At 42.2% G+C, this 16,562-nt stretch overlaps 1 protein-coding gene across 1 annotated transcript in view; it reads left to right on the top strand.

Moving 5' to 3' along the window:
* Positions 1 to 16,562, top strand: part of adamts16 (ADAM metallopeptidase with thrombospondin type 1 motif, 16) — a 249,585-nt gene that overhangs the window by 161,446 nt on the left and 71,577 nt on the right. The window contains exons 14-16 of the mRNA XM_087986819.1: positions 4,326 to 4,456; positions 7,696 to 7,819; positions 8,620 to 8,864. Coding sequence (XP_087842945.1) covers positions 4,326 to 4,456; positions 7,696 to 7,819; positions 8,620 to 8,864 — 500 coding nt within the window. The remainder of the gene's footprint in view (positions 1 to 4,325; positions 4,457 to 7,695; positions 7,820 to 8,619; positions 8,865 to 16,562) is intronic.

Here is a 16,562-nt window from a genome sequence, read left to right as displayed (position 1 = left end):
CTCTGGCTGAAGAAATGTCTCCGCATTTCTGTTCTGAAATGACCCCCTCTAATTCTAAGGCTGTGTCCATGGGTCCTAGTCTCCTCGTTTAACTGAAACAATTTCCTAGCATCCACCTTTTCCAAGCCATGTATTATTTTGTACGTCTCTATTAAGTCTCCCCTTAATCTTCTAAACTCCAACGAATACAATCCCAGTATCCTCAGCCGTTCCTCATATGTTAGACCTGTCATTCCAGGGATCATCCGTGTGAATCTCCGCTGGACACGTTCCAGTGCCAGTATGTCCTTCCTGAGGTGTGGGGACCAAAACTGGACACAGTACTCCAAATGGGGCCTAACCAGAGCTTTATAAAGTCTTAGTAGTACATCTCTGCTTTTATATTCCAACCCTCTTGAGATAAGAGACAACATTGCATTCGCTTTCTTAATCACGGACTCAACCTGCATGTTTACCTTTAGAGAATCCTCGACTAGCACTCCCAGATCCCTTTGTGCTTTGGCTTTATTAATCTTCTCACCATTTAGAAAGTAGTCTATGCTTTTATTCTTTTTGCCAAAGTGCAAGACCTCGCACTTGCTCACGTTAAATTCCATCAGCCATTTCCTGGACCACTCTCCCAACCTGTCTAGATCCTTCAGTAGCCTCCCCACTTCCTCAGTACTACCTGCCTGTTCACCTAACTTCGTATCATCAGCAAACTTCGCTAGAATGCCCCCGGTTCCCTCATCCAAATCATTAATATATAATGCGAACAGCTGTGGCGCCAGCACCGAACCCTGCGGGACACCGCTCGTCACCGGCTGCCATTCTGAAAAAGAACCTTTTATCCCAACTCTCTGCCTTCTGTTCGACAGCCAATCCTCAATCCATCCCAGCAGCTCACCTCGAACACCATGGGCCCTCACCTTGCTCAGCAGCCTCCCGTGTGGCACCTTATCAAAGGCCTTTTGAAAGTCTAGATAGACCACATCCACTGGGTTTCCCTGGTCTAACCTACTTGTTACCTCTTCAAAAAATTCCAACAGGTTTGTCAGGCATGACCTCCCTTTACTAAATCCATGTTGACTTGTTCTAATCAGACTCTGCTCTTCCAAGAATTTAGAAACCTCATCCTTAATGATGGATTCTAGAATTTTACCAACAACCGAGGTTAAGCTGATTGGCCTATAATTTTCCATCTTTTGCCTTGATCCTTTCTTGAACAAGGGGGTTACAACAGCCATCTTCCAATCATCCGGGACCTTTCCTGACTCCAGTGACTCTTGAAAGATCTCAACCAATGCCTCTGCTATTTCCTCAGCCACCTCTCTCAGAACTCTAGGGTGTATCCCATCGAGGTCAGGAGATTTATCAATTTTAAGACTTTTTAACTTTTCTAGCACTATCTCTTTTGTAATGGCAACCATACTCAACTCAGCCCCGTGACACCCTTTAATTTTTGGGATATTACTCTTGTCTTCCACTGTGAAGACTGACGCAAAGTACTTGTTAGGTTTTCCTGTTATTTCCTTATCTCCCATCACTAGGCTTCCTGCATCAGTTTGAAGTGGCCCAATGTCTACTTTTGCCTGTCGTTTGTTTCTTATGTACTGAAAGAAACTTTTACTATTATTTCTAATATTACTGGCTAGCCTACCTTCATATTTGATCCTCTCCTTTCTTATTACACTCTTTGTTATCCTCTGTTTGCTTTTGTATCCTTCCCAATCTTCTGATTTCCCACTGTTCTTAGCCACTTTATAGGATCTCTCTTTTTCTTTAATACATTTCCTGACTTCCTTTGTCAGCCAAGGTTGTCTAATCCCTCCCCGGTTAATCTTTCTTTTCTTGGGAATGAACCTCTGTACAGTTTCCTCAATTATACCTACAAACTCCTGCCATTTTTGCTCTACTGTCTTCCCGGTTAGCCTCTGCTTCCAGTCTATTTTAGTCAGTTCCTCTCTCATGCCCTCATAATTACCTTTATTCAACTGTAACACCATTACATCCGATTTTGCCTTCTCCCTTTCAAACTCCAGACTGAACTCTATCATATTATGGTCGCTACTTCCTAAGGGTTCCCTTACTTTAAGATCTTTTATAGAGTCTGGTTCATTGCAAAGCACTAGGTCCAGAATAGCCTGCTCTCTTGTGGGCTCCATGACAAGCTGTTCCAAAAAGCCATCCTGTAAGCATTCCATGAATTCCCTTTCTTTAGATCCACTAACAACATTATTTACCCAGTCCACCTGCATATTGAAGTCTCCCATGATCAATGTAACCTTGCCTTTCCGACATGCCTTCTCTATTTCCCGGTACATGTTGCATCCCTGGTCCTGACCACTGTTAGGAGGTCTATACACAACTCCAATTATGTTTTTTTTGCCTTTGTGGTTCCTCAATTCCACCCACACAGACTCCACATCATCCGACGCTATGTCATTCAATACCACAGATTTAATTTTGTTCTTAACTAACAAGGCAACCCCACCCCCTCTGCCCACCTCTCTGTCTTTTCGATAAGTTGAAAAACCATGGAGGTTTAACTGCCAGTCCTGACCCCCCTGTAACCAAGTCTCTGTGATGCCTACTACATCATAATCATTCACTATTATCTGTGCCATTAGTTCATCGGCTTTGTTATGTATGCTACGAGCATTCAGGTAAAGTGCCTTAATGCTAACTTCCTTATCATTAGAGATGTTGGAAGTCATATGTCCTAAGTTATCCTTGCTTTTTACTGCATTCTCAGTCTGCCTCAATTTTAAATCCGCCTGGAAACATGCTATCCTGCTGCTTATCTTGCCATTTACCTCCATACTCCCTGTCGCTTTCACTTTCCCTTCCCCCCAACTCAGAAGTTTAAAGTCCTACTGACCACCCTATTTATCCTCTTCGCTAGAACATTGGTACCTGATCGGTTCAGGTGGAGACCGTCCCAACGGTACAGATCCCCCCTGTTCCAAAACTGATGCCAATGCCCCATGAAGTGGAATCCCTCTTTCCCACACCAATCCCTTAGCCACGTGTTTACTTGCCTAATTTTCTTGTCCCTATGCCAATTGGCACGTGGCTCGGGCAGTAATCCGGAGATTATGACCCTTGAGGACCTGTGCTTCAATTTCCTGCCTAGTGCTTCGTAATGCCCAAACAGGTCCTGCACCCTAGTCTAGCCTATGTTGTTGGTACCAACGTGGACCACAACAACTGGATCCTCCCCCTCCCGCTCCAATATCCTTTCAAGACGGTCGGAGATGTCTCGCACCCTGGCACCGGGCAGGCAACACACCATGCAAGACTCCCGATCCGGAATTTTCAAAAAAAATTTTTCACCCATTGTCAACATCTTGTGTTTTTCTTCTTGGCAGATTTGGGCAAAACATTAATAGCCTCTTATAACTGCAACCTTTCTCCTGCCCTATTTCTGGGAGGTTGGGATGCTCCATTGTACATCCCTCCTCCTATCCCAAACATATACGGCTGTCTGCATATATTGTTTTGGGGCCAGAACTAACAGAGAGGCTCTTGTGTGCCCCCACGCAGGTATTGAGAGGTGCTGCCTGCCTGTGTTTCACCAATTCAGTCTCACTGCCCTCCCTTCGAGGACCTGCCTGTGACTACATTCAGTGTTCCTGATAGCCACAGTTCCTGTTGCCGAGTTCTACCAAGCTGGCTTGGGATGCCTGTTTACTATCGGTGGATCATTTAGTAAGGTTAAAATGAGATGTAGACCTGAAAATCTCAGCAAACTCTCCTCTGTGGAAATGGATAAGCTGGTATTGAAGAGCAAATTATAACCCATTTATCACAATGGTATGACACTTGCTACTAAAGTGGGCACAGTTTTCAATTTCTTCTTCTTGTAGCTGAGCGTGCCAATTTGTGGGCAATTTTGCGAGCAGACATCTCTACTGAGATGGTCTATGTTTATTTCCCATGTGTCAAAAAAAGAGGAACCGATCGTCTCATCAGTGCTCAGTTCAAAACCAGATCTAAGACCAAAAAGAACAGCGTGGGACTGCCAAACACATTGATAAGAGCAGCAATCTAAACTTTAGAATTAACAACAGCTGTCTGTGGTGCATGCCTTTAATTAAATTAATTCTGAATACTTCAAGCCTTAATGAACAGATTGGCATGAATCGCTTGTTATAGTCCAACAAAAGAACTATTCTTTCTCCAGAAGATAAATGGCGTATTATGCCTTAGTCGTTCTAAGCCCATGCTTAAATTGCATTTAAGATTTATCCTTCTTAGAACGTGTCTCAATCTTCTTTTGTGCACAGTGTATTTATTCCCAGATTGATACTAAATCTAATCATATATCCATTTATCATTTACAGACCATGATCTTTGCAAACTGTACTGTGCGGCTGAAGATTTTGACTTCTTCTTTGCTCTTTCAAGTAAAGTCAAAGATGGAACACCATGCTCCGAGGAAAGAGCTGATGTGTGCATTGATGGTGTATGTGAGGTAAAATGGATTAGTTATGATGATTCCCATACCCACCCTGCCACAGACTGTATAGATGCAAAATCTGTGCAACAGTACAGCTGAAAACTATACAATATATGTAGTTTAGTTTTAATATCCTTCCTTTCAAAGTGCAGGAAGTCAACGTAAGACATATGTAACGACATTTTAAACAGAAAAGCAAAATTGAATTTATTATGCTGCTGATACCCCGGTCTGAAATAATTAAAAGATAAATCAGTCCATTTAGGGGAGTTTTAACCCCCAAGGATGGGTGGCTAAGGGCAAGTGAAAAGGTAAAGATTTAAATGTCAAAAACACTTCAAACCTACCAACTCCTTGGTTTAACTAAAGCAGATCGAGAATTGGGTGAGTAATTTACTCCAGTGCTAGGTGGCTCACTGAAATCTTTCAATTTTAACCCATGCAGGTCAGGTTTCCCAAGGCAGGAGACTTGGGGCAGACAGTAGCATTTGAAGGTGACCAAACCCATGTGGTTACTGCATTTAAACCACTGCTTGTGGGTCAGGGGAAACACAACAGCTTTATCCAGGCCCTACAAGCTTTCAATCTTTTTTTTTACCCTCCACATGTGCTGCCTGTTCTGCTGAGTATTTCCAGCAGTTTCTGTTATTGAAGATTACAACTTTACCCCATAACCGATGCCCCACAATACTCCGAATCTCCAGAAGGGGGCAGGCTCTGCCACACCCAGTGCTTACCCCACTCTCAGATTGCACCCCCACAATATCTCACTGAGCTACTATTACACCTTGACTTTGTTCCCACCTAAGAGGCCTGCTCAGATTGGCTGTTGCTGTAAGAACTCTGTTTTTGTTATTTTTATTACAAAGGTTCTGGTTGAGGAATTCTCCCCTGCACTCCTCTCAGCCCAAAGTAAATATTGAGAGCAGTGTTGATTTTATACTGATGTGAGCATATCTAAGAAATGGAAGTTAGGCCCTGGTCTGACAATGACGGTGGCCATTCCCTAATATCAGGATGTTGATGTCTTCATTTTTTTTATATATATAAGCTGCATAAGACAGAAGGAAGTGACTGGACAAACAGCAGGCTGGAAAAACACAGCAAGCCAGGTGGCATCATGAGGTGGAGAACTCAACGTTTCAGGTATTAACCCTTCGGGACTAGACGTGCGGATGAAGGGAGCTTCCCTTACCCCCACATCTAGTCCTGAAGAAGGGTTAATACCCAAAGTGTTGATTTCTCCACCTCCTGATGCTGTCTGGTTTGCTGTGTTCTTCCAGCCTGCTGTTTGTCTAATTTGGATTCCAGCATCTGCAGTTATTTTGTCTCTAGGAGGACGTGGGGGCAGGTGGAGGGACTCCCAACACTAGAAGTACTCCTGTCTCCATAGGTTGAAGGAGCCTCACACCTTATCAGCAATCTCTCAAGCCACCAAAATGACACCCGGGCCCTACCAGTGTGTTCAGCCTGGGAACGTGGCTTCGTTACTGAGCAATCAGGGGAGTTTCTTTCGTATTTTAAGCACAGCTTGTTTAGAAAGGAAGTCTGCCCAAGAAGAGTTGATTTTTTATTCTTTTCTGAGGGATAAAGGTCCTTTACATTTGTTCATTTCTCAACCAATGTTCCTACAATTTATGACCTCTTTGGCATTTGGGCACACGTAGCACCTACACCTCCAGTGATGCTAGCACCAGCCTGTGATAAGCTAAAGAAAGGTCTCTATAAATCAAGAAATGGTTAAAGATTCTTTCTGGGCACATCCTGAACTTTACTCCAGGAGTCAATCCCACATGGAATTTTTGCTTCATTCCGAAACAAGGAAGTCCTAATAAAATACCAAAGCCAGACCTAAATAAACGTGCATCTGTAGATGGATTTGCACTTGTTTCAAAAGTAATTCTAATCCATTATGAAATACTTAACTTGAACCATTAATAGTCAGTATTTTGCAAAAATCTGTATTCTCCATAAAATACACAGAATCAGAAATAGCCTTCCAGAGATATCTACTTGAATAAGAAATTGAATTACAAAATGCTGTTTTTGTGCACCTATATCATTTTATGGAGAACCTGCGAGTGATTTGTTAAAATCCCATTGGCAACTATTTTGTTTCCTTTGGCAGGAACATTTTTCATGGTCGCTCCTGGTTTCAATTGGGACAGCAGAGGGAAAAGAGGCAACGTTGGGTGGCAGGTTTTGGGCATTGCAATCCCCAAATACCACCAGCTCTATCTATCAAACAATGTTTGATGCAGTCACTGCATTCAGGGGGAGACAATGTGTTTCCCTGTGCCATTTCCCATCTATCTACTCTTCTTGTTACAGGTCTGGCAAAAAAAAATGGCTTTAGACGTAAGCTAGCAGCAGTAGTGACTCTGATCTCTCCAGTTGGATGGCACAGGTCCAGTTAGAGGTCTGTTCTTTTTCAACCAGGCCTTACACCTTCAGGGCTGTACTGTATCTTTAATGTCCCTCAATACCTGATTGGGTGGTGTCATACTGGAGGAGAAAGTGAGGACTGCAGATGCTGGTGTCATACTGGTGCAAGCATAAATCCTCCTGATTTTCCTTGTTGACATTGGCAGTCTTCCTTTTGGCAAAGAAAATTTTGTCAAAAGCCCATCTTTCATGCTGAGGAGCTACTGTATATAATGCTTTCTATATCCCCGTTGCCCAGCAAGATCAACCTCTGTGTTCCTGATGCAATTGCATGAATGTTGTAGTTTTGTCAGCCCAATTTCTTGTAAAATTAATCATTCATTCGTGAATATTTGCCATATTCAAGCACTGATAGAGTTGTTTACCTGAACCAGTCAGTTCAGCCTAAATGAAAACAGTCAAAACCGCACTGATAATAAAGAAGTAAGCTTCTTGTTGCCCAGTGTAGCCTTACAAAATCCACATGGAACAGCTACTGTCAAATTGCTCCATCAGTGATTCAGACTGAGTGGAGATTGATCACTCAATTAAGAGTGCCCCAGCAGTAAAGGAGACATTCCACTGTTACTAAGGCCCCTGAGTAATATGTTGAATTAGAATGGTGCCCTTTGTGCAGAGTATTCTGATTGAATATAGTCTTATAATGGTTTCCAACAATTTTTAAATAGATTTGTATGAATTGTGTTCCCAGTAAGGTACAGAAACCAGAGACCACCCTAGCCATTTTCAGTCATTCAGTCAAAATCACATGTACGTTCTACAGCACAATACCTAACTGATGTGCATTTATCTCTTTTCATTGCTCACAGGCAGTTGGATGCGACCGTGTACTGGGTTCTAATGCTGTGCCTGATGCATGTGGGGTCTGCAAAGGAAACAACTCAACCTGTAAAATCTATAAGGGCCAATACAGCAAACAGCACTACGTCAACCGTATGTTTGATCTGTGTAATGTATTGAGTCTTTCAGTCTATTACTCGTTTAAGTATTTGGCTTTCTGATGTAGAATCTAAAGCTTTGTGCTTCACAGGTTTCTTGAACAATTATCATATAAAATTTAAATCCATGATGGCTTTCATTTGTTTAATTCTTAACCTGTAATCGCCAACACATCTTGGCCTTCTAATTTGGGATGTGGCCACAAATTTGGCAATAACCGCAAAAAAAAACTTAATGTGCAAACTTTGAGGCCCACAAAATAAACAGGACAGTTCAGTGGGAGTAAAAAAAACATTTCAGCACAATAAAGTTATTTTTTTTGGAAGTTAGACCAAATAGCCCAAAAGCCATAATTTTGTATCTATACTGTGTAAATAGTTAGAATTATAAGTATTTTATGGAGATGGGTTGACTAAACAAAGAATTTTCTTCCCGTTGCATGAATATGCTTTTCATATTTGACGCAACTTCATGGCAGCCCCAATTGGAATTCTTTTCTATGAAATCCAAAACAATACAGATTTAGCAGATGGACCTCCCTTCCCAAATTTGCATTCTGCCAAGCAAATTTCATAACAGGATGGTCATCTCACAATGTCTACTAGCTATATTCTTTGATTTAGTATTTCTCTGAAAGAATGTGTTTCAGATTCCAACCATAGGACTTGCTACTCTATTTTGTACCTTTTGACATAGAGCTCAAAATATTTTGTACTTATATAAATTGAGGATATATATTATATATATGAAATTGAGGATATAAATTGAAGTGAATTTTCATTTCTCTCCAACAGAATACTACACAGTCGTTGTTATTCCTACAGGGGCGCGTAGCATTCGTGTATATGAGGTAAACATCTCCAACGCTTATATTGCTGTTCGAAACCAACAGCAAAAATATTATCTCAATGGCCATTGGACATTGGATTGGCCTGGACGGCACAGATTTTCTGGCACAATATTTGATTACAAAAGGCCCTTCAATCACCAGGAAAGCCTTTCAGCCATGGGCCCTACGAATGAAACACTGGTGATAGAGGTATGTTGGTGCATTCTTTCAGGGAAACAAGCCACGGTTCTTGATGTAGTAAAATCATCATTCGAGCACTGATAATAGCCAATGCACAGTTTCATCAGCCCTTTTGACCCTGTTTATATGTTAATGTTGCACTGTGATGAGATAATGAAGGACTGCAATTCTGTCTCCTGAAGCGAAATTCCGAGTTGAGAAATGTATGGCCCTCTGGTTCATCTCCTGTCCGCTAAAAGATATGTGTGGCTATCATCAGTAAAATGGAGGGGGGAGGGGGGGGGTAAGCAAAAATAATAAAAACTAGGAGCAGAAGTAGGCACTGCAGTTATTCAGCCTGCTCCACCATTTAGTATGATCATGGGTGGTTTCATCTCAGCGTCAATTCCATTTTCCTGGCCAACCACCATTACCCTTTCATCATCACTAACTGAAAGACCTCTTTATCTCCTCCTTAAATTTACTCAGTGTCCCAGCAGCTGCCACAAGTTGGGTCGTGAATTCCACAAGTAATTCCTCTCTATCTCTGTTTTAAATCTGCCACGCCTTAACCTAAAATGATGACCCCTCAATCTACTCTGCCTTAAATCTAAAATAGGTGGAAATGATATTCATTTATGACATAGTTACTGAGTGACTGTCATTGCGGGTCAATGTGCAGCATGTAGACTGCAGTGGTTCGAGAAGGCAGCTCACCACAACCTTCTCAAGGGCAACTAACAACAGGCAACAAGTGCTGGCCAGCCACGAGAGAATACAATAATATGCTACCAGGTGTCATGACCACATCGGTAACATCCTCAGAGAGGCAAGTGTATTAAGAATTTGTACAGGGTTCTAAAAAGCCCCTTTTTGTATTTGAGTGTTTCAATTTTAAAATGACCAGCTACTCAGCTTATGATTAAACAAGATAAAGGTTATTTTATTGCAAAACTATACAGTTTTTAAAGTAAAAGTGGTGAGGTTGTTAGCCAAAACTACAAATAGCAAAAATGAATAAGGAGTAAAGATGCTTTTAGAAATGAAATTAAGGTCAGTCTCTAATATTATTGCAAGCATGCTGCTTGCTGAAAGATTCTCTTTCCATCGTGAAGAAATTAAAAGCTGAATCAGATTTCAGCAGTTGTGATGGTTTCTCTAGCTCGACGAAAGTGAGGGACTGCAGATGCTGGAGAGTCAGAGTCAAAACGTATGGCGCTGGAAAAGCACATCCAGTCAGGCAACATCCGAGGAGCAGGAGAGTCGACATATCAGGCATAAGCCCTTCAGCATTCCTGATGAAGTCCAAAACGTCAATTCTCCTGCTCCTCAGATGCTGCCTGACCTGCTGTGTTTTCCAGCGCCACACTTTTTGACTCTAGCTTCTGTAGCTGAATAGTTGGAGACTGCTCCAACTGAGCAGAACAGGGCGTAGGACATGGTGAAAGATCCTACGTTTCAATGTTTCAGCGCAGCTCACGCTAACCTTGGGTCATTACAACAGGCCTGGACTCTTTCCTCTCTCCGATATTGAGAAACGGTGACTTCTTTGTGATGTTTCTCTCATGGTCTCTGAACAAGATGGTTGGCTCACAAACAGACTTTTTTATATAGATCAAAACTCAAAATTGCTGCTATCCCGAAACTGTTACAGCACACTCCCATTTCAGACATTGGATCTGAAGCCATACTCAGTTATTGGCCTTAACTCAAGGTCATTGACATTCTTGATGTCTCACTACTGGCTCAGATGGCTCTCATCCTATCAATGTATTGGTGAGACAGGAAAACTATTCACATCTCCAGAAGTACCATTGCCAAGGAGTTTCTATTTAGCTTTCAAAGCGTTCATTGAATTTCAGAATGACCCTTGATGTCTTCCTGAACTACTTATGATCTGGACACAATACCAACACCTCTAAGAGGTCAAGGATGGATGGCACCTTCTTGGATACATAGTGTAGACCTGCAATGTTTGTCTATTGTGGTTACAAATTATTTGAACATTGAAGAAGTGGAATCCTTTTCTGTTGACAAAGATTGCTTGGAGTTGATAGGGTGTTCTTAAAGGGAAAATCCAGTTTTTAAAAAAAGTTGTTAGAAATGAACATACTGGTCGTAATGCTGCACTGTTCTGAAGTATACAAAACAAACCACAATAGTGTGTGTCATTTACAAAGTGGTAATGGGTGTTTTTTTCTGGGAACCAGTTGCACCCTTCACCCACAGGAAGCAAGCCACGACCAGGAATTGTAATGGCCTCACTTCACGACTGGCCTGATCAAAGAGAAACAATGTAACAGGTGGGTTCTGGGTAAAGAGGGAATCAGCGACATCCCAGATATGGTTATGAGTAGAGCACTATCAAATGTCACAGAGAGCTCCAGTTGCTCCCTGAAACACTGAAAAACCTGAAACACAACTGTAATCTTTAGAACTGCCAAGATGTTAATGATAAGAAGGAGTTGCAGTTTTTCCATGACAACTTTAACCCTGGCATAGACCACATCTATAGCTACAGAAATATCTGCCTGTTCCTGAATTAACAAATCCTCAACTACAACTGCTCTTCCTTTCTTCTTACTCTCCCTGAGCTGCCTATACGGCCATGTACCTAGCTCTGGTACAACCCCCTTGCAGTATCCAAAACTGATTAGTGGGCAGGACTTTGCAGTACCTGACTGGCTCTGTTGGGCTGCCTGACTGTTACCCATTCCCTTTCTGCCTTCATGGTCTTAGCCTGACCATTTCCCTAAACATGCTGTCCAAATAATTGGCACCTGTGAAGAAATACCAGGGTGACTCCAGTCACCACTCAAGAACTGAAACCCAGAGCTGAGGTTTCTGTAGCTGGTGATACTCTTGTGTACGTGGTGATCTAGATCAGCATTAAGGTCCAAGATGTCCTGCTTATTACATGGATGTGTGTTCCATATAACTACAATGCCTACTTTATTGTAAAGTTAACATGAGTGATGTAAAGTTATTTTACTTCAGTTTTACGTATGTTTACTTTATTTGACTTGACCTTGACCTAATAAAACTTACAACTAGTGAGAAAACATGCCATTAGTGACAATTCTGATCAATACTTAACACAAACAAAAACAGAAAATGCTGGGGATTCTCAGTAGGCTGAATCAATGTTTCGACCCTTATTCGGAACTTATAGTAACTAGGAACAGGTGGTATACTAAAGACAAGGAGTCAGGGGAGTGCTGGAAAACAAGTGAGGGGATAGGTGGAGATGGAGACAAGAGAGAGGGAACAACAGTTAGGGAGACAAAAGCAGAGAGGAGAGTGTGCTCAGGAATCAGAAAAGTTGATCGTGGAGACTGGAAGTAGGTGAAAATGAGTCGGCTGTGCAGAAACCAGCCCTATGTCGTGACAGGGTGTCTGCTGCAGGGGTGGGTAAAGGACATGGAAGAAGGTGTTCAATATCTAAAATTATTGCACTCAGTATTGAGTCCTGAGGACTGCAGGGTCATCGGATTATATATGAAGAACCCCTGCAGTGCAGAAAGAGGCCATTCAGCCCACCAAGTCTGCACTAATCCTCCAAAGAACATCCCAACCAGACTCAGCCCCCCCCAACCTTCCCCAAGCCCCTGCCTGTACCCTGGCTAATCCACCTAGCATGCACATTATGAGACACTAGCATGGCCAATCCCTGAAATCTGCACATCTTTGGACTGCAGGAGGAAACTGGAGCATCCAGTGGAAATATACACAGACATGGGGAGAATGTGCAAACTCCACACGGACAGTCACCCAAGGCTGGAATAGAACCCAGGTCCCTAGCACCGTGGGGCAGCATTGCTAACCACTGAGCCACCAAGTGGAAAATGACATGTTATTCTTCCAGCTTGGGCCGGGTCTCACTGTGGCACTGGAGCACTGCAGCAAGCCTGAGACAGAGATGTTAGCCAGGGAACACCATGGTGTGTTGAAGTTGCAGGCAACAGGAAGCTAAGAGTCATTTTTGTAGACAGAACGTAGGTTTTCAAAAAGCATTCACCTGCCTGTCAACTGCCAGTACTGGTCAATTCCACATTTAACAAGGCAACCAGACATCCTTGAAGTTTGAGTTCTATGTCAGAGTCTGACTCTCGATCTCAGCCTGTATTTAAACTTGGAAAGGACTTGCCAGAACTTAGTAACTAAACCCAATTTTCTACTTGCTTGGGCCTATGTATCTCACAATCATAGTTACCTGACCATATGCCCAGCATTCCCTCTAATCTTTTTCTTCTGTGCGGAGCCTCCACGGCCTGTGCATAGCAACGACTTCTGGAACTCAACGCTGTCATTGGTGCTGATCACCATGCACAGATAGTAGAAACATTGCATGTGTCTGTTACTGACTATCTCTTCACAGCATGATTTTTAACTCGCCACCTCAGGAGGGAGAGCACAATTGCAACAGTTTTCTCTTGCTCAATCAAATCGTCATGCTCACAATTATCCTTGCCACCTCAGAAAAAGGGAAAATTGTTTATGGGCACAATGTCTCTGCGAGCCCGAGACATTTCTCCCAGTTCCAATTCAGTCAATTGATTTTCTTAAATCTGAACAAGCAGTGAAGATGTTTTAGTGTTATAAATTGTTTGATTCAAATCTTACATGATATTCCTGTAAATGCATGGTTTAATGAAGGGAATTAACCCAACCTTGCATTTCAAATACCTTTCTTGCCATTAGCAAGATTGAAAGCTAAATAATGTAAGTTTCTGCAGGATGGGTGGGGTAACTGAAGTATGATCTAATCTATTAGCATTTAGAACACCTTAACTCCATATAGAAGTGGAAGATTATCATCGAGATAATATTGTATTTGATTGGAAACAATGTCGTGCATGTAAATCTCCCGAGAATGGGAAGTAATGGTAAACTGCCAAGAGCTATCATAGTACAGCATTTTCATGAAACCCTTAATGTGCTTAGTAACCAGCGCATTAGAAGAAAAGATTTATGAGACACACAGGATTATTATGACACTTTGTGTGATAATGTGACATGAACAACATTTCGAGTGATTGTTTTTATAAGATGGAAAAACAAATGTCACCCTAAATTCATAGTTGTTTGATATCTTTTAGGGGATCCTAAGGTACCAAATCCACATACCAACTTCCAAATTTAAAACGTCACAGTAAAAACTAAATGCAGGCTTCTATAAGAATTCTCCTAATCTTGCATTTTGTGGGGGAGTTGCAAAATCTTGGAAAGGCAGTGTGAACTCCATCTGGGCTATTTTTCTAAGATTTTTACAAGAAAAGTCTGACAAAAGATTGCCGCTGCAGTAAAATCTGTGGAAAGAAATAGAACATTAGAGTCAAGTGTATTTATTGCTGGCGTGACACAAGACTGTGTTTTATTTTTGTTCAGATCGCTGCTATATATATTGAGGAAGAAATTCTGTGTTCAGCTAACTGTTAGTCTGAACAGCAATGTTGAAAATCTGTGGGAATGGGATTAGTTTAGCCACTTTTTTTATGCCCACAGGCCATTTGATGCAATACCTGGGATAACTCTGTGAAGCCTGCATCATTTTGATGGTTGCAGTCGTAAGCCACTTGACGGACACTATGCAAAATCCACCTACAGATGGTTCAAGTTTATACCAAGCGAGTAGCTCTGACTTGGATCTTTTTTTCCGAGGCAGTCACTCATTATCATTGGTGACTTTCTGGAGTGTGGGTCCTGAGGTGACTAAACTGTTTAACATTTATCCACAAACCTTGCCACAAATGAGGGGAGAAAGTTAAACATCACGCAACACCTAGTTTATAGTCCAACAGGTTTATTTGGAAGTACAAGCCTTAATAAATCTGTTGGACTATAACCTGGTGTTGTGTGATTCTTAACTTTATCCACCCCAGTTCAACACTGGCACTTCCAAGTCATGACAAGTGAAGTGGGGGAGGGTTGATAGGTGGTTCGGTGTGATGATTGGTTTTTGCACGCTGCTTCTGCTGTTTCCAAATGGTATCCACCTGGGCCTGTTGACGTTGTTCAAAATGGTTGGCACCTTTGCTGATGCTCCTTCATTCTGCGTCAGCTCAGGCTCCAGACTCTGAAGAGTATGTGGGGAATAATGCATTTCTTCGCGGAGACATGGTTGAAGTGTTTCCCTTGCCTTTGTGGTAACCACTTACCATGTCAAAGCCCAGAGTAGAGAAGTTGTTTTGCAATGTCTTGTGTCAGGCATGAGGACAGTGTGGGGCTGCCCAGTGCAAGAGACTGACCATAACCAACCTCTCAGTGCTGAGCATGTTCACCTGAGCGAGGACACTATCATACTGGAATATCAATCCTGCCATTGGTCTTGCAGCATTTTGCCACAGCGTTGTTGTTGATATTCCTCAAGGGATTGAGATATGTTCTGTACATTTTCTCCAAAGTAGCACTGCTGCCCCTGCAGACTGTGAGCTTCATGCCAGTTTTGAGATCTTTGATGGCCAAAGACTGCTCCAGCATCTTGGAGGCAATGTTGAATTTCGTCATTGATAAAGTTAGAAATCACACAACACCAGGTTATAGTCCAACAGGTTTATTTGGAAGCACAAGCTTTCAGAGCGCCGCTCCTTTGCCAGGTAGCTGTGGAACATGGTTGAGGGCTCTCATGTTAAGGACTGAAGTTCTGTTGAGGTGATCCTCGAAGTTTACCTTCCAGTGGGTGCTGGCTGCCTCTCCAAGAACTTCTCTAAGTGCTCCATCACGGTCTGCATTGCTCCTAACTCCTCACTGTTCTCTCCCTCTTGCTACTTTAATTCTTGCGACTTTAAGAGAACAGTTCTCTCCTCACTGCTCTCCTATTCCCTGCTGCTTTAATGGGCTAACTTACTGCTGCATACTAGCACCAACATGTAGAAGTTAATCACTGACCTGCCTGCCAGTCCTGAAAGGGACCGGTGGAATCCAGACAAAATTTAGCTTTCATCTATTTTCAACAAAATAACAGGAATGCTCCTCCTGTTGCCACCAAAGTGTTAAGGTATACTGCCTTCCCAGCTTCTCTTCCCAAACACATACTTCTTGGAACTTTGTGCGAAACTGGGTGTTGGAGCCAGTCAGAATGCGTCATTGTCTGCACAGCAAGTCACCTATAGCCCATCTGTGACTGGCGGAAGGTGCAATCTACAGCTTTGTTGGATTTTTGTTTTACTCGGGCAAAACTAATTGCTCTCCCTGACGATCTTAATGAGGCTCAGTGATTAACTTACTTTATAAACCATTGCTGTAACAGGTAATTGTGTTTTGTGTCGATCTTACGATTTGGGATAGAATGCTGAAGACACCGGGAACATAGATACCATAGGACGTTGGGCTCCTGAAGGGCCAAGGTGATGAAGGGGTTTTGAAGCAAAACGAGAGTTTGAAAATCAAGATGTTGCTCAACCGGGTGGTGATGTAAGTTAATGTAGCTGTCATGGCCAGTGGGCATGAAGATGAGCCCTAAACTAAACTGTATTCTGTTGTATATTTTTGTGTTGAAGTTCTGTTACATTTATAATTGCACAGTCATGCTGGATGTAAAAAGTAGCTGAAACTATTTGCCTTTTGTTGTGTTTTCTCATATTGGTCAACCACTTGTATTGGTCTTTGCTTTCTGCATCGGCGTTTCTTTGCATTGTAACAGATTTAAGACAAAGACAGTTTCTGGATACATGTATGAAACTGCATTACCCACATTGTTTAACACTCTTGCTTCTGTTGGCTATGAGA

This window comes from Chiloscyllium plagiosum, unplaced genomic scaffold (assembly GCF_037043375.1).
Source record: "Chiloscyllium plagiosum isolate Xiang-an unplaced genomic scaffold, Cpla_swu_hap1 HiC_scaffold_5, whole genome shotgun sequence".
Lineage (NCBI taxonomy): Eukaryota > Metazoa > Chordata > Chondrichthyes > Orectolobiformes > Hemiscylliidae > Chiloscyllium > Chiloscyllium plagiosum.
The sequence above is the reverse complement of the archived record's forward strand: the minus strand, read 5'-3'. Positions and strand labels throughout refer to the sequence as shown.